Source organism: Dermacentor variabilis, chromosome 4 (genome assembly GCF_050947875.1).
Source record: "Dermacentor variabilis isolate Ectoservices chromosome 4, ASM5094787v1, whole genome shotgun sequence".
Classification (NCBI taxonomy): domain Eukaryota; kingdom Metazoa; phylum Arthropoda; class Arachnida; order Ixodida; family Ixodidae; genus Dermacentor; species Dermacentor variabilis.
In genome coordinates, this window is record NC_134571.1 from 2,641,166 (window position 1) to 2,666,288 (window position 25,123).

At 49.7% G+C, this 25,123-nt stretch overlaps 1 protein-coding gene across 2 annotated transcripts in view; it reads left to right on the forward strand.

Annotated features, from left to right (window-relative positions):
• The window catches only part of LOC142578574 (fat-like cadherin-related tumor suppressor homolog), a 512,562-nt gene that overhangs the window by 243,561 nt on the left and 243,878 nt on the right, over positions 1-25,123 (forward strand). For both annotated transcript variants that reach the window (XR_012827230.1, XM_075687953.1), the window contains exon 19: positions 5,873-6,002. Coding sequence is in view for 1 of the 2 variants with exons in the window: in XM_075687953.1 (XP_075544068.1) it covers positions 5,873-6,002 (130 nt within the window). In the remaining variant the exon portion in view is untranslated. The remainder of the gene's footprint in view (positions 1-5,872; positions 6,003-25,123) is intronic.

A 25,123-nucleotide genomic window follows, 5' to 3' on the forward strand; every position in this document is an offset into this window, starting at 1 on the left:
AGGAGACCACTACATCATCGCACGCAGCAGCCAATGGGAGTCGCGGGCTCCTCCGCGTCCTTGAGGAGCATGTGCTTTGCTTAATCTCAGAGTCTCAGCCACGGCAAACTTGAAAGCTCTCGCGAGCCCTCCAATCATGATCGATCTACGCCTCTCCAGCGCTGCCGCCGCCGCGGGCAGCGGGGAGAACAAAGCACAAGAATGCACGAACAGGGGAGCGGTGGAGAAATGGCGTTCGCACCGAGTAGGGACATTTTGAGTGCTCGCTTGCCGCTCGAGGGCTGCCGCGGCTTGTAAACATTATTTGAAATAGTTTCGCGATGAATTAGACATTGATATTTACAGAAATGGTAGTTTATAAGGCATACTGCCAAAACATGTGGTTTTCCAAAAATCGACTTTTTCGTGATTTTTCGGTTTTCAAAGGCCACGTCCCCCCTTAAAGGGAAGCTGAAACACTTTTCGAAAAAAAAATGAGTTTTCTGCGGCATTCTACAGTTTTGAGTCCCCTGAACACGAATATCTGGTTCAAGAAGGGCGGAAACAAACGCAAGCAGCTGTTTTTTCAAGAAAACGCGCACCAGTGCCTTAGGGCATCGCGCGAACGCCGCTGTTGCCCGTGATTGGTCGGGGCCGCTGTGACGTCAATCGCGGCAGTCGCTGGTCGGCGCCGCCGCATGCCGCCATTTCAGAGCGTAGCACGCTGTTCTGTTCTGGCTTCTGGCTTCATAGCTGAGTTGTAAGCATTATGGAACGTTCTCGCTGTCTCGGACAGCTTGTATTTTCGCCGTACATGTTCGAACCGACAGCCGATACGGAAAACGATGGCGGCAGTGGCGGTAACGGCGGCAACGACGATGTTGAGTGTGCCAACAGCGAGAGCTATTTGCGCACCTTCTCGCACGTTGGAAATCTTAGCTGGTACGTACGTTTTTTTTTTTTTTTTCATGTAGCTGCACGTTCCGATGACGGGAGAAAAAATGCGCTAAAGTGTCACTGGGAACTTGCTGCTGGAAGAATGCCGAAGCACTAACTTCTCATTAGATCGCGAACATAAGTGCCGCGTTTCAAACCGCGCACATGCAGTGCTGCGAGGTACAGTCACGGAAGTTGCTTATCATACACATCCAGAGATGGCCAGAGGTATTATATGTGCAATATTCATACTATGGTTCGACGACTTTGCGATTGTGGCTCGATCAAGAATCGGTATGCATGCTCCATGCTAGTGTTGACATAAAGATATTAGGCAGTTTTAGCACCGCCGTGTGGTAAACACGATAACTGCAACCGTACGTTGAATGTCACTAGGCAAGCCTATACTCCATTTCATACCTCAGGTCCGGTCACCAAAATTTATTACTGCGCGCGTTTCCGTCTATGCTTCGCAGTGTGCCAGCAGCGTTTGCTCGTGCAAGCATGCACGTGAACCTACCGCGACGGGCAGCTTCACGAAAGAGCATTTTACGAAAATCGCAAAAGAAAACAAACGTGAGCGGCGGCGGCAGATCTCTCGTAGCGTCGTTCAGTAAAGCGCAGGACGGAAAGAGGCATGCCAGTACATGCCAGCACGCTGGTCCGGCAGCTCGGTCGCCGCGAATGACGTTACTCTCGCCGGTTCTCTCCTCTGGCAACCACCTCACCCGGCGCTCCGGGAAGCGATGGGGCCGTGTCCGCGGGGGTGATTTAGCAAGCGATTTCCGCCCCTTATATTAACAACACGAAGAAAAAAATTCGGAACTGTAAATTATTAGGTCTGTTCTTCCCAATCCCAGCAATTCATGGAAATTGAAAACCGTTTCAGCTTCCCTTTAATGTCAAGAGGCTGATGTGGCGACGACCCAGGAGCTCCAGAGGGCATTGTGTACATTCGACGCGTGCGGTCCAAAAGAGTTCCTCTCGTCTCTTTTCTTCTCTGCCACGCTCCTTCTACGTATATACATGCTCTGAACCAACCCCGACGCGGTGTGCTGGACAGCAGCAGCCGCAGCAGCAGCAGTGGGAAAAGTGAAAGGAAAAGGCAAGGAAAGCTTTGCTTAAAAAATCGCTCAGTTAAGGCATGTATATAGTCCGACATAGCGTGAGTGCGCGCATGCACACATTGGTCACGTTGGCAAGAACAACGTCATCTATAGTTCGAAGCACTGGCACAGCCTACATAACCGGACGTGGCCAATGCGGTCTGACGTGCCCGACGTCAAGATGGCTCTTGCTCCATCCACATGTTCATTGCGCCAACTGCTCCGACGCGCAATGCATGGCATGGAAAAAAAAGAAGTGCCCGTGCCAATTCGCCCACCGTCACTAACAGCCGTTCAAAGTGGCGTGCACAGTAGCGTGCACAGTAGCGTGCACGGCTGGCGTGCACGGCTGGTACAGCGTAAGCGGCACGCGCCGAAAACATCGAACTATAAGCGCGCATTCGCTCTGCCAACACTCACCACAGGAACAAAGACTGTGCTCTAATATGCACTCGTGAAACGCACCACAACCTGCTGTGACGTTGGTCTTCGTTGTACTTTTGCAGCTGCACTGGCTGCACGCTGCAGTGTTTCACTATACGAATAGGTGGCGTCCAAACGTGTATCTCAGCGATGCTTTCCTTTGAGTAATAGCCACGAATCTCAAAGGCTATGCTTTTTGCTACTGTGAGCACCTATAAACGTCACTGCCACCATGTTTTAGACATTAAATGGTGCCGCTTCTCTGCAAAACAACTTGTCGAGAAAGAGCATAGCCTCCAAGATGTAACATAAGAGATAACATTCAGTTCTGCGTCCGCAATTTATCTTGAAGGTCTTCAGAGAGGGAGAGAACCGACCTGCAACAGAAGTGTTGGCCATGCCTGGCCAGGCGCAAACGTGTCTCTCACCAATCAGACCTAAACAAAGGGCGGCTGATGGAAAGAGCAAAACTGCGGGGTGACGCCAGCGTCGCCAACATGCTCCCGTGCACTAGCACTCTCCTCATCCGCGATGGTGCAGAGTTCAAATTATTGGTGGCAGTGCGGATATCAGTGTGAATTAGTGGGATGCATTACATATTGCTTTCAATATGTTATTGGATGGACTGCAGTGGCTACTTCGAATTATCTGAAATTTCGAATTAACGAGTTGTGAATTAATAAGCTTTTACAGTATAACACCACACCACAGGTGGTGTGGTGCAAGATGTGGCAAAAAAAAAAAAAGTATGAATCTTTTCAGAGTAGTTTCGCAATGTGATTGCCACCGTAAATTTTGTAAACATTTGAGTGATGACTGTATATCCAGCGCTTTGGTTTCTCACCGCACAGTAGGGCTTCTCAGAATTAACTGGTGCATGGTCAAATGCTTCTAAAGTATAAATTGTTTGAGTCCATTGAAAATTGCATATTTTTACGGTTACGGTTGAACAGTGTTTATATACAGGACGACGTTGGGGCGAGAATGGTCAAGTAAATATGGCATCAATAGGCTGCGCCAGCCAACATCTTCTTCCTCTTCTCCTTGTCCAGCTCATGCCATAGCAATATGGAGCTAAATGGTGACTTTCCATCTGCTATCTGGTGCCACAATGCCACGCTAGCTGGTTCCAAATAGGTAGTCTTGCGAGTCGTTGTGAACCATGATTGTGCATGTGTCACCAAAAATGACAGGTGCAGCAGCTTTTGCAGTAGTTTTCCTCTTAGCTTTAAAAAGAGCAAGCAATGTCATGCAGCTGTGTAATGGTGCTGTGTGGCTACAACATTGTGCTGCAACTTTGGGTGCCAACAGATTCTTCAAGAAGCGCTTTGTACAGACGATGATGCTAATGATTGCTGTTCGCATCCCCAGCTTGAGGTAATCGGGTATTAAATACATACACGGAAGTCTACCATTCTGCCTACCTTTCCTTGATTTTTCTCTCTTCATTAAAACCTTTTTTTCTAACAGGACAAGTTTAGAGCAGCATGCATTGCACAACAGGCACATCCTCTTTGGAAATGCTATCGCATAACATAGATATACCGTATTTACTCGCATAATGATCACACTTTCTTGTAATAGAAATTGACACAAATTCAGGGGTGCAGTCATTACGCGGGTTAAATTTTCCTCGAAAAGAAAGAAACATTTGTTCATCCCACATTTGCTGTGGGATGACAACAGGTCAACAAACAGGCGGCTGCCCCTGTAACAGTGCGGGACACTGTTACAGGGGCAGAAATAGAAATATGGCAGCCAGCGAAGCAAATCGAACGTGCCGAACGCGATTTTATTTCTTCTCGTGAGTACATTACGGGCACTGAAATAGTTTCCTCTGTGTCAGTAATGAATAATATCATCAATATTGGCAAGTTTATGGCAATAACATAGCCATGCCCACTTTGAGGGGACAGAAATAGAGATGGGTGCGCTTAGCTGCCAGTGACATAGAGACGCATGACGGGCATGCTGCAAAAATTGCGGCATTAGTCTTCACTACTATCCTAATACGGCACGTTTCCGCTAAGGGTGGGCGAATATCTTAGCTATGTTACAAGCATCGGCTTATGAGTATGGTACACTTCTAACATATCAGTGCAAACGTGGCTACTATCATTGCCGCTCGCGATTTGTTGCATGCCCACAAGTACAGACGAGAGGAATCAAAAGGCACCTTTTTTGTTGCTGTTGACCACAACCATTATAAAGCCTCCAAATAATAAAGTCAAGGCAAGTTTGTTTGTAGCTTTTTTTTTTTTCATGGAACTTCGGAAAGTGGTGAAAGGAATGAAATGGGGCATCTTCTTAAGAATCTGTTTGATCCGTGCAGACCACTCAATTGATATGTCTTGAAGAGTTGTTCGCGTAGCATTCACAGCATTCAACAGATGGTAAGCACGATAATCATTAGCTAGACTTGGCACATGACATATCGCTGTGGCAAGTTTGGGGTGCGATCATTATGCGGGAAAGAAAAAAATTGAATTTTGACGACAAAATTTAGGGGTGCAATCATCACGTACGTGAGCACGATCATTATGCAAGTAAATACATTAAGTGTGGGACATCTGAGCAAATTTTTAAATAAATATTTTCAAATTGGTTTTCTCGCTATGCATTGAGAGCATGTCTCATGTACTTTAACAGAGAAAGCTAACTAAAGTTTGCTGTTAACCCTGGTTTCCTTGTAATCACGCTAACCACTTCTGCATCATGCTGTTGTCGGAAATTTTGACCAAAAATGGACAAAAGTATTTTATTGTAGAAGTTTTTACGATAGACACCACAGACAATCCTATAGTCTTGCCTAGAGACTCCAAAAATGAATAGCAGGGCGGGCATCCAGGGGTTGTGTTTATGTTCAGTTCGCACCATTGCCTTCATGAGAAGCGCCACTCTCAGAAGATGAGCTGTGTGCATGGAGCGTCTTCTTCACTCATAGAGCAGTACACTTAATCTTCGAAATAGCTTGATTAATCAGTGAAGTCTTCTGTTCTTTTTGGTTAAGAAGCCAACAAAGCTTGAGCTACTGATAGTGCCATTTGTAGACACTCCGCTTACCAAATTGTTTTGCTTCTTCCACAAGAATAAACTAGCTCTTGTTTGAACTGCCCTACGGCGTGTGTGCTGCCATTTACAAGAACAAAGCACTCAAATGAAACCAGCTTGTTCATAGCCATTTTTACCAGAAACGCATCAACGAACCCAGCCCGTCCAAGGCACAAAAAGGGTTAATCTAGGCTTAGGCTCTTGTATTATGCACCTGGACAGCAAGTTAACGTAACACTTGTGCAAGTTTTTCATATAACAAAGATACATCCAAGGTGGAACTAGGCCAGAATGGTCAGTCAGAAATCCTGATTTAGATTCAGAATCATGAGCTGTGTGTGTCTTGTGCAGGCTAACCACCGCTTTGCTGCTTACAGGTTCATGCCTTTGACCAGGACCAAGGCACCAGGCTCCAATACAGCCTGCACGAAGCCCCAAACAATGTCACTGCAATATTCAACGTCACTCATGACTCGGGGGAGCTGTACCTCAAGGCACCACTGAAAGGTGAGCACGCAAGCTCGTTGATATACAAGACACAGCAGGTGAAACAAGGTCTGTGGTGAACTTGATTGTGATATGATTGTGGAGTCCACCATTACAGTTAAGGGAAGATACTAGTTTGGAATTTTACTTTCTTTAAATTTTCAGTATAACGAAGTCTGTTTGTATGCGATTTCAATATAACAGAATTCTGCTTCCGCAGCAAAGGAATGCCGAGACAATAAATGGAAACCTTTGCAGACGCAGATGGTCAAATGATTGAATTACAAGTGACTACTTGCAAACGCACTTCTTAAAACACACGCGGTGCTACAAGAGCGGCCACCAAAGTGAAGCCGCATCATGTTTCATATAAAGTCCAAGTGCAGTAAGATTCTATCACAGCAACCCGTGCACTGTGTGCTTTAGGTACGAGTGAAAGCGTGCTAGGGTGCGGAAGAAAGACGGTGGCTTCAGGCACGAGTGCCGCCTCCCGCACGAGACAAGGGAAAGAGGAGCGAGCTTACGATAATGTGATCAAGCGTGCGCAAGGAGCAGGGGGAAGAAGGTGTAAGCTGGCACGCGTCGAGATTTCTTGCACGGGGCCGTGGCTGCACATGGCTGTAAGCGCGGCTGAGCACATACGCAGCCGCGCAACCTGCTTTAGAGGTAACATGCCGGGTATCCAGAGTGGGCATGCTGAGATGGAGTGTCATCATGTAAGCTGTCTTCCCGCAGGTTTAGTATTGAAGGTTGCATAATCTTGCGATTTTCGGTGACCCATTGAAGCGAGAGGCAGACGAAGCATTCGCTACCTGCTGCAGGCGCTTTTCATGATAGCATCATCCCAATGCGGACAATGCTATCAGCCGTGGGGGCAGAGTGCACGCGAAAACGTAGCTGGCTTTGCTTAATCTGTAGCGCCTATGTGAAGATATCGTCAACCTGTCATGAAACCGTATCATTAATTGCTGACTCCTAAATTCATCCGAATGAGTTGTTTTCTCATTCGAATTTGCTTTTTTGACTGCCCAATAATTCGGAAAATTCTGTGCCCCCTTTCTATGTAAGAAAAATCGATTGGCGACTGTACTTATTTGCATAAAAGGTCAAATTTCAGTACAAAGAAATTTCGATACATTGAAACAAATTGCCTATTTTACCTACTTTGTTATACCGAGATTTAACTGTATGCAATCAGTTTTTGCATACCTCATATAGATTTTAAGTAAGGGTGTGTGAATACCGAATAATATATGAATAATATATGAATATATATTGAATCGTATTGACAAAATAAGCCAAATACCATATCAAATACCAGAACATTTTTTACAAAACTTAATGCTTGCAAATTTTGACCAAGAAAACATGGTGCTGCAGGCTCTCAGGAGTCTCCTAGCATTGCAGAACAAGAATGCAGCAACCTATCAGCTAAATTACGTATGTAGCAATCAAGGTATACTGTCACATTCCGGTATATCGAACAGTGTGGTGATCACGAAATAATTCAATATAGCTGGAATTCGGTACATGAAATCACATAAGATGCGTCAAAAACTTTTAGAGATCAATCGATGAATGAACCATGGCATAGTAAATGTTCACTTGAAGCTTCACACAAAGTATTTATTTATTTGACTGAAAATACTGCAGCAGTGTAGCCTGCTACTTATTGGCAGTCGCGTGCTTTAGCACGGAGTCCTCAACATAGTCTAAATGATCCACAAGCGATAGGCCGATGCCCTCTATTGTGCCGCAGTAGCGGCGAAGGAGGGCCAAAGCAGCTACAGGCTCAGTTGAAGTCAGGAGCGGGGCAACATCAGCATTTGCAGATCAACCTCGGCACCGTCTTCGTTTGGCCGCTACTTCCACTACGATCTCCACGTCTATCAATCGAAGCATTTTGAAACACTGTCAATAAGAAAGTATGAAGTGGCGCCTGCAAGGTGTCTATAAGTGAGCCCGGTGAGTGCGTGCTGTCGCACGTGTTTGTGGATGCAAACCGCTATTTCTCGCGAGGCGCGGCAGGCGCAGAGTGTGGCACCAAGGAGGAGTCACTCCGGCGAATGCAGTGCGTCGTTCACGTTACCGAACTAGCCAAGCCGCTGCATGCATACACGGCTATGTTCAAATGGCACCCTCGGCGCATTCAATATGTGCAGCTATAGTACGCAGCAGTCGGGAACGCCCGTTGCACCACCACTGTCTTCGAGGGTCTTGTGGGAAAGCTCACCGCCTGTCAGCAGAGCGCACATAGTCTGGGGCGGCAGAGTTCGATATATCTATTTGATATCCGACCCAGTTCAAAATAAAAAATAAAAAATGCATGCGATTTTTCTACTGATATAGAAAGTTCGATATACGCAATAATTCGACATACAATGAAGCCTCGTTAAACCGTAGTTGGCCGGAGCTCGGAAAAAGTACATACCAAACGGTAGTACTGTTTAACGAAAATAGCATGAGATCGCCCACTTACCTGTCAAAAACGGAACTCGGAGAGAGTGCGATGAAAGGGGGAAAAAACATGCAGTATTTATTCACATTGCGTGACAAAAGTATTATTTTCATTTGATGCCGTGGTGGCCTAGCAGCGACGACAGGGGCCTCAAACTTACTGAAGCTGCAGCCAGCTTTTCAGTGAGCCCCCTCTTCTCGGCAAACACTCGCATGGCCGATTCCTCGTTAGCGTTACGTATTCACCGTGCACGCGTGCAGTAGCGCTGCAGAAGTCGCGGGGCACCTTTTTCATTGCGGGGTGCTGTTCTCGTCGCAACAATTGTATTCATGAGGCTGACGTAACGAGCAGCTTCTGCCACTGTCGGGCCTGAATCACCTGTGCTGTCGCTTTCCGTGTTGTCCTCTTCACTGTGGCTAGTCGACACTTCTGCAACAACAGAGGCAATGATGGCAAAAAGTCGAAGCTCGTTGCTGACTCATGTAGCTGCTACGCGGTCGCAGCAGTGCTACCGTGCAACTTCGCATTCCAAATGCCACACACAATAGTCAACAGTAGATCCCTGTCATGTGTCAGTGCCTACTTCTTCATGTCACGTTCGACAGCACGAACAATAGAGAGTTTTAGAATAGGGGCCCCAAACGTTTTGGGGCCCCAAAGAAATAGCGTCGAAGCCACTGCGCATGCGCAAGACGCAAACTCCGTTTGGGTTTTGCGTTGGGAACGCTATTTCGCCGATTTAGCGGGAGCCCAAATAGCGGCCCCAAAAGCTTTGCGTCGGCAAACATGGCGGCACCCATCGAAGCGACGGCTCTAACCTAGCACAAAACTGGGTTCGATTCGCGGTAACGCGTAAAGTTCGCATGCTAGGAGAAGTGAGTGTGGTTATCGCTTTCTCTCAACTAGCGTGTGTTATGAAGATTGACTCATTAGACGCCGCTGATTTTGAATTCGATTGTGGATTTTATGGCTCGTAGGCCTAACACGGCTAAGCTTGGCTGGTGAAGGCTAGTAAAGTTGGTTTGCTCAAAACTAAGCGCAACTAATTGTTTGCTGCTTACAGAGAATAACCTCTAAATTGTACTTAAACGCGAACACACGCAAGTAAAAATTATTATTCCTATTATAAGATGGTATATTTTATTTAATTATTTCTAATAGTTTTTCTTTGACGCCGTAGTAGCGCTGTCAGCGCAAAACGCTATCCGCAAACGTCAAACCCTATTCTAAAGCTCTTCACTCCTACGTGCCCCAACGCTAACAACCGCAAAGCTCTTTGGGGCCCCAAACTATTGGGGCCCCTATTCTAAAACTCCCTAATGTGTAATTTTTATTCTATGCTGAGCACTGTGGGGTCTCTCACACCCGTACTCTTGGGACAAAGGAACGACAACACAGTGGTGCAAACAATCACAAGGGCATTTATTGCACCTTTCATAAATCAATGCCTGCTAGCCGAGTTGCTATCCACAAAACATGCCGATGGGCGCGCGACAAATCTATAAGTCTTGACTCACCGCGACCGGAAGCGAGCGAATATGTTCGCCCCATGCTGGATCCCAAGGCCTGGTCGTTCGCGTGTATGGTCACGCGAATCGTGGCGCGTTCGCAGGCGGCCACGCGAGGCAGTCTCGCAGAAGCATGGGTCGCCGCGCGCGCGACGTCCCCGCCGCGCGCCGACCCGCCGGGGAAGAGGGTCGCTGCACGTGCGGCACGACCGTCCCGCTAGCTGTCTCGAACCCAACAACTCGAGCGCCTTGTCTCCCGACGCCCGAGTAACCCCGCAGCGGCGCGACGCTCGCGCCATCTCTCGCACCGCGCTTGTACCACCCGACCGCCGCGGGCGCCAGGCCACGCGGCGGGCGAAGCCGCCCTGCAGGAGACGAGCCATGCGGGAAAACTAGATCTCAGGGGAGGCGTGAGAGTCACGCATCCCCACATCCCCCCAACCTTAAATCACTACATATTCCGGCGAGACATGTGACACGGTCTAACATCAAACTGTGCTTCGCAAACAAGGTAGAACATTAAACAGTGGTCGCGCCGAAGAAATGTCCGCACGCTGTCCATAACATGCGAGCCGACATTGTCCTTGGGTGCACCGCTGGCGTCCGCCGGTCACAGCGGCAGCTTTGCAGACTCGACGGCACGATGCCAGGCCAGGACTCCAGAGACGACGACGCAGTAGTCGGTACGAACAAGCGTCGCTCGCGCCGACGCGCCCTGCTGGGAAGAGCCGCCGTAGCTGTCGGTGACCGCCGGCTCTTTTCTCCGCCACCGAGGGTTGTGAGCTGGATGCAGGAGGCCGCCAAAGTCGCCGCGCCGAACTGGCCACAGCATCACCATCGCCCGGGGTGGCTCGATCGTAGTCCGGGGCAGCAGCAGACGATGTGCAGGTGACGGCAAACCAGGGGTGACTCCAATCACGCTGCGTAAACTCAACACACTCGGCAAACACTAAAGTAGTGCAAGGGAGAGGAATTATGCATGCGCATCGCCCACGTGGTACGATGTTCAACTCGGCTAGCAAAAGATCGGGCAACTACTCAGATGCTAAGTTCACGTGAACGAAGCTCGCTTTCTTGAGTCGAACGAGTAATTTCAATTCGTGCGAGGCTAAATAGAATGAGGGAAGCGAATTGCAACACCTCAACGCCACGGTCCACCAGGTTGTGTCCCTCCACGTGCGACAGGCAGCTTCGTAAAGCCTTAGGCCTAAAGCGTCGCTACCCTGACAACAACCGGCATCCAAAAACAACACCCAAAATAGGCGCAAAACAGGCAGCCGCGAGGAGACGTTAGCTCTGTGAGGTGGTCCTACTCCGCTCGGTGCACGCAGCATCCGAGTTGACGGCGCCCACCGTCCCAGACGGTGTCGGAGCGCCCGGTGCCAGGCCGCAATACCAGTCAGCCCGTAGTGGCACCCGTGGCCCGCGGCCACCCGGCTCCCAGAGCCGCGACTTCATCAGAGTCAAAGAGATAGGAGAAGCTATTTACATGAGAAATTCGGACCACCCACGAGGCTTCCGTACTCACTCGCTTCAGGCTTGCCACTGCTCTGCGGGCGCTCAGCCTCGCTCTCCCAGGATGCAGACCACGTGGCTCTCGTACTGACGAATGTCATTAAAAAAACACTTGCGAAAAGGCTTAGCATGTTGACATGTTCAAACACACTACAGCCACCATCACCTCGCTCAAGAAAGCACGCCGCCGACTCTAGCGTTTAAAATTCACGCTAGGCCTACGCTTCGGTTCAAACAAAGGTCTTGAAGCAAAACTGTTAAAACTATCGTCCGATGCCCCAAGAGGCCCCACGTTGGGCGCCAGATGTGGGGTCTCTCACACCCGTACTCTTGGGACAAAGGAACGACAACACAGTGGTGCAAACAATCAAGGGCATTTATTCCACCTTTCATAAATCAATGCCTGCTAGCCGAGTTGCTATCCACAAAACATGCCGATGGGCGCGCGACAAATCTAGAAGTCTTGACTCACCGCGACCGGAAGCGAGCGAATATGTTCGCCCCATGCTGGATCCCAAGGCCTGGTCGTTCGCGTGTATGGTCACGCGAATCGTGGCGCGTTCGCAGGCGGCCACGCGAGGCGGTCTCGCAGAAGCATGGGTCGCCGCGCGCGCGCGCGGGACGTCCCCGCTGCGCGCCGACCCGCCGGGGAAGAGGGTCGCTGCACGTGCGGCACGACCGTCCCGCTAGCTGTCTCGAACCCAACAACTCGAGCGCCTTGTCTCCCGACGCCCGAGTAACCCCGCAGCGGCGCGACGCTCGCGCCATCTCTCGCACCGCGCTTGTACCACCCGACCGCCGCGGGCGCCAGGCCACGCGGCGAGCGAAGCCGCCCTGCAGGAGACGAGCCATGCGGGAAAACTAGATCTCAGGGGAGGCGTGAGAGTCACGCATCTCCACAGCACCCGACGTCTTTTTTATCCGAGCTTTGGCATGACGCGAGTCGTCGCTTGCACGACGCCACAATGCTCTCTGGCACGGCACTTAAATGATGTTGATATTGATGTGGCTTCATGCGCAAACTCATAGGGCGCTTGGAGGTCATTGTTCAGATCTCTGAGGCTTGTTGTTCTGCCGGGCTGCCCGATGGAGACGACGCACCGCCGTGTTTGTGCGATGAAAAGTGGAAACATTACGTGTTAACCGACATGTACGCAATAAGCTGGTACGGTTTATGCAGATACAAAACCCATTATGTTTCATGGCCGCTGAGTAGAAGATTTGACTTTACTACTCTTAAAACGAAACTACTGTTTAAGCGGGTACGGTGTAACGAGGTTTTACTGTATCCATATTCAATATATCAATGTTTGGCTGTGCAGTAAAATCTATTCTTATTAAAGGGAACTCTTAATTAGCATGTCAGCACTGATTACAGCTCAGTTATATTATAGGAAGGTCTGGAAAATATTTTTTATGAATAGAATGTTTCTTGAGTAAGTTCAAATGCTTTTTTCTCTATGAAGCTAAAGAATTAGTGATGTTGTACTGAATACCATTGACATTCTAAGTGAAATAGTGAACCTGTGCTTTATGGAAATCTTCATTGCATAGAAAGTTTTGCTTTCCAGTTTTTCTCCAAAGTACGGAAAGGCTTTCCGACCTTTACGGTACGGGGGTTATCGTAAGGTCAATCTGCACAGCATATGAAAGGGCCTACTGGACGTTGTGTGACTTGGATCACCATTACGCAAGTAGCTATCATTGGCACTATGCAGGTCGATCGCATTTCGTGCCGACAATAAATGGCCGGCACTGTTTCATTGTCAGTTTCTGCATGTGATGCCACCTGTCAAAGATTTTGAGATTGCGATGGTCAGGGTAAGTTCACGTGATGCCTCCCCCACCTCATGCCATCTGTCTAAATGTATCTATAGCTGAAAGGTCAGCACACTATAGTTACATGCACTTTAGTGCTGGCTGTGTGAACCCAAAGCTATTCTTATGGTGGGTTGCTCGAAGCTACAAAAAGTGATCGATGGGCATCTACAAACGGCATCGAGAACGAAGGCTGCCGTATGGTGTGAGTGTGCCGCAAAGATGGTGGCCCTGTGCAACGTTGTTGTCGTCCTGTACGCTCGCTTTCATTTGTGAGGTGGTTTGTCAGATTTGCGAGTGTCGCACAGCTGCTGTCAATAGATCTGCATCTATTAGGCACTGAACTGCGTGGGGATTCCACTCTGCGTGCGGCTAGGGCTGAAGGCGAGCTCCAGATCTAACGCAGTCGCTTTGTGTTACCCCCCAAACCGTAGCGCGGGAATCGCGGCTACGTCGGGTTCGACAGAATGAGGCAACCAGCGGCTTCAACTGTAAGAACATTTATTGCTGCCTGCAATAAAGAACACTGGCAGAGGGACGTCCTCTCTGTAATAGTAATAAATAGGCTGGCATGGTTGCCCGGGATAGTCAGAAGTCAGATAGTTAGGCAAACGAGGTCACTCACAGGTTGCGGCAGGTACTCCAGTCCGGCAGGTTAGGGGTCCGGCGTCAGAGAGAGAGTGTTTCCCCCGGTCGCGCTGTTTTGTACCTTTTTAAATGGGTCAGGGGAATGTCCTCCTCGCCCGTCAGCTACATGCCCGCGAGTTGGGGAGGAAGGGTGTGCGCGTGTCGCGAGGGAGAATCGGGAGAGGGCGTAGTATGCTTCTTCCGTGTCTACGCCAGCTCTCGATGTGACGACGCGAGGGAAGATGGGCGCGGGTGCTCCCCACATCCTCCTCCCCTTAAGAAGCCCCTCTTACGTTGATGCTGGCACCTAGGTACGCCCGAGGGGTTCGGGCGCCCGTTTGCTAAAGTTCCCATCGAAGTTCGCGATCAAGGCAGCGTTGCACCCGCCAGCCTTGAGCGTCGGGCTCGCGTTGCTGTAGCCCTCAGCTGGCAGGTACTTGATGCTGACTTGAAGGTGCCCAGTCAGCGGCACTGCTCGGGCTTGTGAGGCGGATCATAGTCCCGGCTCGAAGGTGGCTCCGCGTGCTGCGCCCCAGGTGTCGGCTGCACAAGTCAGGAGGTCGCTTGCTGGGTGCGTGGTGGTGGTTCGTGAGGCTTCAAGGCCAGCGTAGCGCTGTCAGCGCCGCCGGTGCTTCAGTTGTACCCGCGAGTACTGCAGGCAGTTCACACGGCCGTGTCTTGTTTCCTGCTTCAGGAAAATTGGATTAGTCCACTGCACGGAACGAAATCGTGATAAGCAGCATGACTGGCCTGATCCGGGAACACCGTCAACACCTTTTGCGAAGGGAATGGTCGTCCGCATCATCGACGATTCCTAGCACGATAATCACCACACTGGCCCTCGCAAGTCTTTGGTCAATGCACGCACCGCATGCAAACACGTTGAATTGTTCACGCCACATTCCCTTCGTGGTCTGTGTGGTTACTTGAAGACTGGAATGACGACTCGTCAGGAACTAACTAGAACAACTTCCCGGCAGGAACTAACAAGGTGCCAGCATGGCCCGGACTTACGAATGGTCCTCGCAGTCATCGGGCTACGCAAATATAGCAGTCGGATCACTTCTGCCTGCTACGCAAGTTGTAGCGTGGCTGCGGGCTCGCCATTCGATTCTGGCTGCTCTCACTCACTGACCGCGGTTGGGGGAGAGTCTGATCTTCTTCCCACTGCTCATCACGCGGCACGTAGCGTTTCAAGTTGCATAAGTGTACCGACCCACCGATCGGCTTCCCTTTCATGCTCTTGAGCCAGTAAACAAGCGAGGAAACCTTCTCTCGCACTTGATACGGCCCGGTCCACTTCGGCGCTAGCGAGGCAGCGAACTGTTTGCTAGAATCACTGAGAACGTGCTGGCATCAAAGCACCAGATCGCCCACTTCGTAGCGGATGTTCCGATGCAAGCGGTTGTACTGCGCCTTCTGTCGTGCGCTAGCAGTGAAGATTAAAGCGTGCTTTGTGTAAAGCTTCCATCATCTTGGCATGTAAGTGCGCCGCGTATTCAGCTCGTGCTGCCGGCACGACCGATATTCCGCTACAATCCGCGAGAACTTTATTCATCGGATTCGGCAGCTCTCTCCCCAGGTTGAGAGAAGAAGCCGCATACCCAGTCGAGCGGTTCACTGTCGATTGCAATGCAAACCCGATCTATGGAAGGTAGGTATCCCAGTCCTTATGTCTTCAGAGAATGCGACAAGCATGTGCTTAATGTTGCGATTGACCCGTTCAGTGGGGTTCGACTGAGCGTGCTAAGTTGTCGTTTTCTTGTGCTTAATGCCAAGTGCAGTGCACAAGTCGACGAAAACCTTCTCAGTGAAGTAGGACGCATTGTCCGTTATCAACTGCTCCGGAAAGCCAAATCTGGTAAAAACCTCGATCAACTTATCCATGATCACTCGTGCCGTCAGTTTTCGCAAGGGGAACAGTTCGACCCATTTACTGAAGTGATCTGTGACTACAAGCAAGAATTTGTTCCTGCTCGGTGTGGTGGAATACAGTCCCATGACGTCACACGCCGCGATTTGCCAGGGAGTCTGGCTGTCGATAGACTGCATGAAGCCGGGTGGTCGTCTACCTCGAGGCTTCGCGCTTTGGCACACATGACATGAGTGGGCGTAGCACATCACGTCCCGTTTCATGCCTGGCTAGGTAGCGAGGCGACACAACTTAAGGGGGGGACGCAGCTTTCACATCGCGAAAAATTGCCAGGAAACCGATTTTTTGAATATCACATTTTCAGTTTTTATAACCCTTTTTCTTTCTGATACCCATACATTATCACTGTAAACCACTTAGAAGTGCTCTAAAAATTTGTTTTATCAGCCAAGGTGGTGAAAAATCTTGCGGAAATCAAGAAAGAACAGCGTTTTTCAAGCCACAATATCTCCGGAACGGCACGGCCGAGCGCCGCCATCTTGGTCTCGTTGGAAAGTGCATTTCTCCGCCTTCAAATTTGCCGCTTCAGATATCGCCTCCATACAGAAACAAGCGCACAAAAAGCAAATGACTGAAAGTCATGCCGGAGTCTGCGATTGGCCACGCCCGCCACTTGACTCTAGCGCGGTACACCATTGGTCCGGTGCTCGCGTCGTCTGCTCGGCTCTTTGCACCTCACGAGTCTGGACGCCTCCACTCGCCGTAATCTCGACGTATCGAAACGGGCACTACACGGACATCGCAGTAGCGTGGCCGATTCCTATGCTTGTGGACATTTCAGACTCGCGGCTAAGCTTTGCGAGCATCGGCGACATGGATTTCGCGACCAAGATTCATGTGCGGAGTCCTCGGACACGCGGCTAAGCATTTTGTGCCTGGGGAGTCTCTGACTCGGCGATCAAGCGCATCACGCGCGAACTTCACGAACCCTCGCCTAAGCGTTTTGTGCATCAGCACCTCAGACTGCGCGAGTAAGCGCATCGAGTGTTGACTCCTCAAGCCCGCAACTAGGCATATTGTGCGTCGTCTTCCAGAGCGCGCGAATAAGCGCATGGAGTGTCGACTCCCTGAGCCCGCGACTAGGCATTTTGCACGTCGGCACCGCGGACTTCGCGAATAAGCGCATTGAGTGTCAAATCCTTGAGGCCACGACTAGGCATTTCGTGCATTGGCACCTCGTACTGCGTGGCTAGGTACTTCGCACGTTGGCACCTCGAACTGCATGACTAAGCACATCGCGTGTCGGCTCCTCGTATCTGCGGCTAGGCATTTCGCACATCGGCACCTCGGACCCGCAACTAAGCATATTGCGCATTCACTCTATTATCATATTGTCACGATAGCTCATAACAATATCTATCATACCACTCCTTCATAAAGGGAACCTCATCATGAGCTCTGTTCACTAGGCCCCTTGGGCTGGCACAGACACCTGGCTCATACAAAAGTACAATTCTGGAATGCACCTAGCAGCTGCAAATCTATCACTGGCTCTCTGATCCTAAGTTCTACAGCCATTTTCAAGTAAAGATGACTTGGGAGGCTGCTGACACTCAGAGCCTTCATTCAGTAACATGGTCAATTCTACCAAAAGAAAAAAAAAATGCCTCACTGATTGTACTGGAGATTGCTATCAATCGGGCAGCCTGCTGGTACAGGCTGGCTGAATGTACACTGGAACTATTTTCATGCCCACACAGAGTTCTGCACGTCACTTGGTTTGAAACTTAGGCACCATGCTCTTTGTAGAGCAGCAGCAGCAAGGAATGCCCTATAAAAAGAAAAAAGGGGGGAGTGCACCAGACCAGAGGCCACATGTACAAGAAGCCCCACATCACAAAACACCCCCAATACTACAAATTTGGTGCCTTTTAGAGAACTGAGGAGAAGGTGAAACTTTGAGAGCCGATTTCTCAAAACTGGTTTTCTGCCTTCTCAGTTTCTGGAACTGATTTCTTTGTTACCGTTTAACATATCTTGACTCAGTTTTTTTTGTCACGTTCCTTGGGCTGCAGTGCAGGTCGTGACATTCTCACTTTCTTATCTTGACCCTTTGTAAGTTTACGATATGGCTATTCGTCTACCCCGAAAGTGCGCTTGATGCAAAGGTAACATAAAATATAGCACTCCAAATAAGTTGTGTTGCGAAAAAAAAAAATGCAAGAATGTCACGACCTTCAGCACGCACTTGGCTATGCAGTCAATACTTAACAAGCCTTCTATCACGTTTTTTAAGTTCCACAGGCTCTCCAGAAAGTTAGAGGGAGAAAAATTGTGCTCAATTTAATTGAATAAAATTTTCTCAAGATATCACTCTGAAACTTTTAGGGAAACATCAGGGAGACATTCTAAACATTTGTGCCAATTTCCATCAAAATTCATGAAGAAATAAGGAAGTTAATTTTCAAAGCCATGTCCCCCCTTAATGTAAGTCTTGGGGCCACTCGCGTGCCCAGCGATGCACGAGTCGTGAAAGTAGCGTAGCAGTGCTCCTCGCAACACGCGCGGTATCACCACCTTAAACACCTCACTTGTGTCGTCCTCGGTGGGAATATACCTCAGCAGGAGGCCATCGGAATTCAGCAGATAAGAATCCAGCGCACTCACAGCATTACCGATTGTTCCCGAACGCGTAGCACCGACAGCAATACCAGCTGCCTCCATGTGTGCGGCGGCTGCGCCACCCTGCTCCCGGAGCACGTCGAGCACTTTTCGACAAAACGGGTGCTTCTGCTGAGCCTCGAACAGCTCCTCTCTGCTGAAGACAACTCCTGCGGAACCGACAACGTCTACGTGGTTCACGCTCTCGCCCAGGATTGATGGTTGTTCCGCGTCTCTTATTCGGGCTACGTACGACTTGGGTTTCTCCCTCGCCTCGGACTGGCATTCGCGTAAGTGCGTCAGCTGCAGCATTGCTTTTTCCTTTTCGGTAGCGCACAGTGAAGTCGTAACGCTGCAGCAGCAGTTCCCAACACGCCAGGCGGCCACTCGGCTTGCTCAAGCACCTTAACCAAGTGAGAGCCATGTGGTCAGTCTTAATCTTGAATGCCACTCCATCGACGTAATAGTCGAACTTTCGCAGAGCGAAAACTATCGTGAGGCACTCCTTCTCAGTCACCGAATAGTTCCTTTCTGCCGGCATCAATGAACGACTCGCGAACGCAACCGGTCGGAGAGTGCCTCCGTGCTCCTGAAGCAAAATTGCACCTAAGCCTAGGTCACTTGCGTCTGTTTGAACCACAAACTCCCTATTCAAATCGGACAGGTGCAATTCGGCTGTGTCAGCGAGAACCTTCATGAGGCCACGCAGTGCCACCTCCTGCTCTTGACCCCAAGTCCACCATTCGTCTTTCCTCAAGAGCTTCGTCAAAGGCTTGCCGCACTGCTGTACAGTCTGGAATGAATTGGCGATAAAAGTTCAGCAATCCCAGAAAGCGTCTCAGTTCGCCGACATCTTTCGGTGACGGGTACCTCAGTATAGCCTCGAGCTTATCCTTACTCGGCAGGATGCGGCCGTTGTCCAGTGTGAATCCCAACAGCGCTAGTCTGCTCGCAGCTATCTGTGCTTTGTTCGGGTTCAGCGTGATACCCGCGGACCTCAGCCTGTCTAGGACGTCTCTCAAGTGGTCCAAGTGCTCCTCGAATGTTTTCGAATAAACCACTATGTCGTCCAGATATGCGAGAGCATGTTGCCACTTCGCGTCTCCTAGCACTCGGTCCATCAACCTTTGATAAGTAGCGGGAGCTCGGACCAAACCAAAAGACATTCTCTTAAATTGAAAGAGCCTCCGGTAACAAGTGAAAGCCGTTTTCTCGTCATGCTCGTCCATTTCGACCTGAAAGTATCCGCGACTCGCATCAAGCGTCGTAAAGTACTTCGCCCCACCTAGGTTAGACATTAAAGAGGAAATGGAGGGTAAAGGGTACGCATCCTTCGTAACCTCATTCAGCCGGTGGTAGTCTACATAAAGGCGATAAGTATCGTCCTGCTTCGGGACTAAAACTGTGGCAGTCGGTATGCTTGACGTCTAGTACGAGAGATGGCGCAAGTGTTTCTCTGCTCATACCACCTGACGGCGGAGTTTCTTGGGCGTAAAAAGGAGAAGGCTCTTCCTCTTTCGCTTGGTATCGGCAAACTGTGCGGATGTTCTGCGCATGCGCTGATCCATGCTTCTGTCAGGCCATCTCACGAGGCCTTCCCCGAAATGGACGAACACAATCGTTCGAAGTCGCGAATGCTCGCTAGGACCAGGCGTTGGTGTCCAGCATGGGGCGAACATATTCGCTCGTTATTCGGTTACGGTGAGTCAGACTTCCGCGATTTCTTGTACGCCCATCGGCATGTTTTGTGGATAGCAACTTGGCTAGCAGGCATTAGTCTATGAAAGGTGCAATAAATGCCCTTGTGATTGTTTGCACTACTGTGTTGTTGTTCCTTTGTCCCAAGTGCACGAGTGAGAACCTGTGAGCACAGGTGAGAAGCATGGATCCATGCTTCTGCAAGAAGAAACCATTGGCTCAATACTTTCACCATGAATGACCAGATGGTGCATCAAGTTATCTGCGTATGACTACAACATTGTCTGCAGGCACAGCAAGAGCCATCAAAACGCTGAAGCATTGAGCCGATTGCCATTACCAAACGCACCGATGAGCCATGGCCGCCAGGTGACGTGCTATTGTTTGAAGCGTTGTCGAGACCGCCATTTACAGTCACATAGATAGCAAGTCTGGCACAAAAAGACAGTATCCTGCAAAGGCTATACAAGTCAGTACAGAATGGTACAGTGGAAAAACTCACTTGAGGTGGCTTCACTCCTTACCGACAAAGAGCGACTGCAGTGGCCGTTCATCGTGACTGTCTCACAATTGGGTCACGAATGATTGTACCAAGCTCAGCGCTATCACACATTTTGGAACTTCTACATGCTCGTCACCAAGGAATGGTAGCCATGAAGAAGTGTGCAAGAAGCTACGTATGGTGGCCCCTGAATCGACAATGTTATCAAAGGAACGGTACGACAGTGCCGTTAATGCCAATCAACGCAGAAGAGTCCACCCAAAGTTCTTATTCCCACCTGGGACCGCCCTTAGACACCGTGGAACACAGTGAACATTGATTTCGCGGGGCCACTACACGGGCACACATGCTTGAGTTGTTGTGGACGCGTACAAAAGGTGGGTGGAAGTCCGTTACGTGACACAACCAACATCCGCAGCTGTCAGCGACGTACTCCGAAGTCTCTTTGCTACTTTCGGCATTCCCCGAAAAGTCGTCTCTGACAACGGAAGAGCCTTTATTTCAAGCGAGATAAAGCCGTTCTACACCTCGAATGGCATACAGGCCATCACGTCAGCAGCATATCACCCTGCAAGAAATGGCCAGGCAGAACGCTATGTGGCAGAACTGAAGAGAGTGCTCCTGATGGATACAAAGTGGATCATGCAGTGTCGACTTGCGAGGTACCTGTATCGGCAACAGACGACAGTTCATACAGTTACAGGCATGACACCTGCGAGAGCGATGTTGGGACGAGAACTTTTGTGTCCCCTTGACCTACTCAAGCTGGTGACGGAAACACAGGTTCTTGAACGCCAGGAGACACTGAAGCAATCACGTCACTTCTCAGTAGGGAAAAAAGTGCTTACCCGTCAGTTTTTAAAAAAGCCAGACTGGGTTTAAGGTGAAATACTGTGCCGCGTCGGACCATGATCCTGGCTTATAAAGAGCCTCCTCGGAAAGGTTCGGCGTCACCTCAACCACATAAAAAAAACGGAGTCAGACTAGGTAAGCAACCCAAGCGTCAACGGATTGGAGCATAGCAGACGAATTATTGGACGCTATGCCAAAAGTAACAAGTTCTGCTATTCCTCTGATACCTGATGCACTCAATACAAAAGACACTTCCTCTCAGCCATCGACCTCGACGACACAAGCAGCTAGAATGATGCGGCAACTGCGGCCACCAGAGGTTAGGCGGCCTCCAGACCGCTATGGAGACTTCGTCTATGAGAGGAAGAACTGATATGTCGTCAGAAGACGACAACAATGAAGTGCGTGTGCGAAGGCACTGGCAGCTTTTGGCACGAGCGTGCCTCACGAAACGACCACCTCGCCAGTGCTGGCTCGCATGCTGGAAATATTGTCTGCTACTATGTACCTGTTCCCTTGATTTAATAAATCGTCAGCAGCCAACCACGGCTGTAACGATGTAACAGGAACGACAATGTTTTCCAAATTACGAAAGTTAAAATCGGAGTGCATTGATTTCACAATGTGTGCACTTGCCAGTAACATTTGCGGCAGCTCTCGGAGAGGCTGGATCCATCATCTGCTTGATATAATCTTGATCGAAATGTCTTTTTAGGCATGCTTCATCATAAAATATCTAAAGTGGAAAAAAATAATTTAGGGCCGTTTGTCCATTTCCTGTACAGCATGACAGCATGAGCCGCAAGCATGTTAACCTCAAGCGGTCCATTTCCTGTGTTCCCACCTGATCGGTGATTTCTAACTGGCCTTCACTTCTCCACAGGTATCACAATTCAGCAAAAGTTTCAATGCAATGCGATATTCCTGGTCTCCTTTGACAATAGTGACACGACCGCCACACACTGTGCACTTTGCACACTGTTCAAAGCAGATCATTGACCACTGTTATGCTTAGGACGGTGAACTCAATTCCTCGGTTGGAACTGCTTCCACATCCACCAAAAAGGATTGCTTCCGACGTGTGGCAGACACTGATGAAAGACCCGTGATGGCACTGGCCACGGCTTCAGTATCCCTGGTTGCTGCAGGCATCCCCATCAGTAGGTCACAGGCTTTCCTTGTTGTCTCCTATTCTTTTCAAGGGAAACACCATCCTGAATTCCGATAACCACCAACCATTATAATGAACTAGCTCCATTGACTCCGTTCCACACAAGATGGCTGACGACGCGCGCACTAATACCCAGGCGTCAAATAGGAGGGGCGAACCCACCTCATGTAACGTGAATGCACCAAGGGAATGCATGTACAGCAAAACCTCATTAAACCATACCCACTTAAACAGTAGTTTAATTTTAAAAGTAGTAAAGCCAGATCCCCGACTCAGTGGCCATTGAACATAATGTGTTTTGTAAGCGTATAAATCGTACCAGCTTATTGCATACATATCGATTAACACATAGTGTTTCCACTTTTCATCACACAAACATCGCGGTGCGTCGTCTCCATCGGGTGGCCCGGCAGAATAACAAGCCTCAGAGATCAGAACAACTGCCTCCAAGCGCCCTATGTGTTTGCACATGAAGTCACATCAACATCATTTCGGTGCCATGCCAGAGAGCGTTGTGGCATCGTGCAAACAAGGACTCACGTCATGCCAAAGCTAGGTTAAAAAATACGCCGAGTACTCAGTATAGAAGAAAAATTAGATATTGTTCGTGCTATCGAACGTGACACGAAGTCGGCGCTGGCATGTGATAGGGATCTACTGTTGACTACGGTGTGGGGCTTTTGGAATGCGAAGAAATCACTTGGCAGCGCTGCTGCGACTGCAAAGAGATGTCGGCTATGAGGTTCGACTTTTCATCATTGTTGCCTCTGGTGTTACCAAAGTGTCGACTAGCGACAGTGATGAGGACGACATGGAAAGTGACAGCCCGGGTGATTCATGCGCGATGGTAGCAGAAGTTGCGCGTTACGTCAGCCTCATGAATGCAATTGTTGCGACGAGAACAGCACCCTGTAATGAAAAAGGCTCCCCGTGGCTTCTGGAGCGCTACTGCCTGCGTGCATGGAGAACATGCAACTCCACTGAGGAATCTGCCAAGCGAGTGTTTGCCGAGGGGGTGGTTGAAAAGCTGGCTCACAGCTTCAGTAAGATGAGGCCGCTGTCGTCGTTGCTAGGACGCCACAGCATCAAACTAAAATAACATTTTTGTCGCGCAAAGCGAATAAATACTGCATGTTTTTTCCTCTTTCATCGCGCTCTCTTTGAGTTCCGTTTTCAACAGGTAAGTGGGCGATCTAATGCTATTTCGGTTAGGCAGTACTACCGTTTAGTACATACTTTTTCTGAGCTCCGGCCAACTACGGTTTAACGAGGTTTCACTGTACAGTAACTCCTCGTTATAATGATGTCAGTGAGATGGCAAAAAAAATTCATTATAAGCGGTAATTCGATATAAGCGACCACTCGAGAAAAGCTAAAGCAGTCGAGCTTAATTGCACCATAACTGCGAGGAAGTCAAAATACAACATATTCAGTGAAGCGAAACTTTATTCTGGTGCAAAAAGAAGCAGTGAACTTTGGCTGCGGGCGACACAGAAGGCAGAAGCTTCAAAATGTCATCAGGGCATCTTGTTTTCTTCGTCAGCACGCACTGGTGATGGCAGTGGTTGCAATGTTGGGCTTGGCATCGGCTTCACATAAAGGCAATCGGAGTAGTGGAGACCAAGAAGCAGGAACCGCGGAAGGGCGCCCGTTAGTGGAAGATTATGCTCGGGAGGGCAGGCCAGAGGGGGGCAGCTTTGGAGGAGCAGCAACATTGAAATTGGCAGCGCGGAGGTGAGGAGTTGACGTGAAGGCGAGTGAGAAGAGTGGCATCCAAAGTGCTTGCAGACGGGAGAGCAAATGAGGAGGGGAAGGCAGTGGCCACTTCTACAGGGCCATGGGGGGGGGGGGGGGGTTGAGGAGGTCACGGAAGACTACGAGAGTATCGCGCTGGAAAGTGCCGCAAATGCCGGGGCTCTACTCTGAGGTTGTGTTTGTGGTGCTCAAAAAATGATCAACCACCCGGTGTGGATATGCAGCACGATCTTGAAAACTGAACAGTTTAGGGGCTTTGCATTATCACTGGGCAATTTTTTCACGAGGTGCGTAGCCATGAAGTTTGTGGGGTTCTCACATCCGTACTCTTGGGACAAAGGAACGACAACACAGTAGTGCAAACAATCACAAGGGCATTTATTGCACCTTTCATAGATCAATGCCTGCTAGCCGAGTTGCTATCCACAAAACATGCCGATGGGCGTGCCACAAATCTAGAAGTCCGACTCACCGCGACCGGATAGCGAGCGAATATGTTCGCCCCATGCTGTTTCCCAAGGCCTGGTTATTCGCGCGTACGGTCACGCAAATGGCGGCATGTTCAAAGGCAGGCCACGCAAGGCGGTCTCGCAGAAGCATGGATCGGCGCGCACGCGGGACGTCCGCAGCACTCGCCGGCCCGCCACCAAAGACCCAGCGTGTTCTCCCCTGCGCCCCCAAGTAACCCCGCCGTGAGGCGGCGT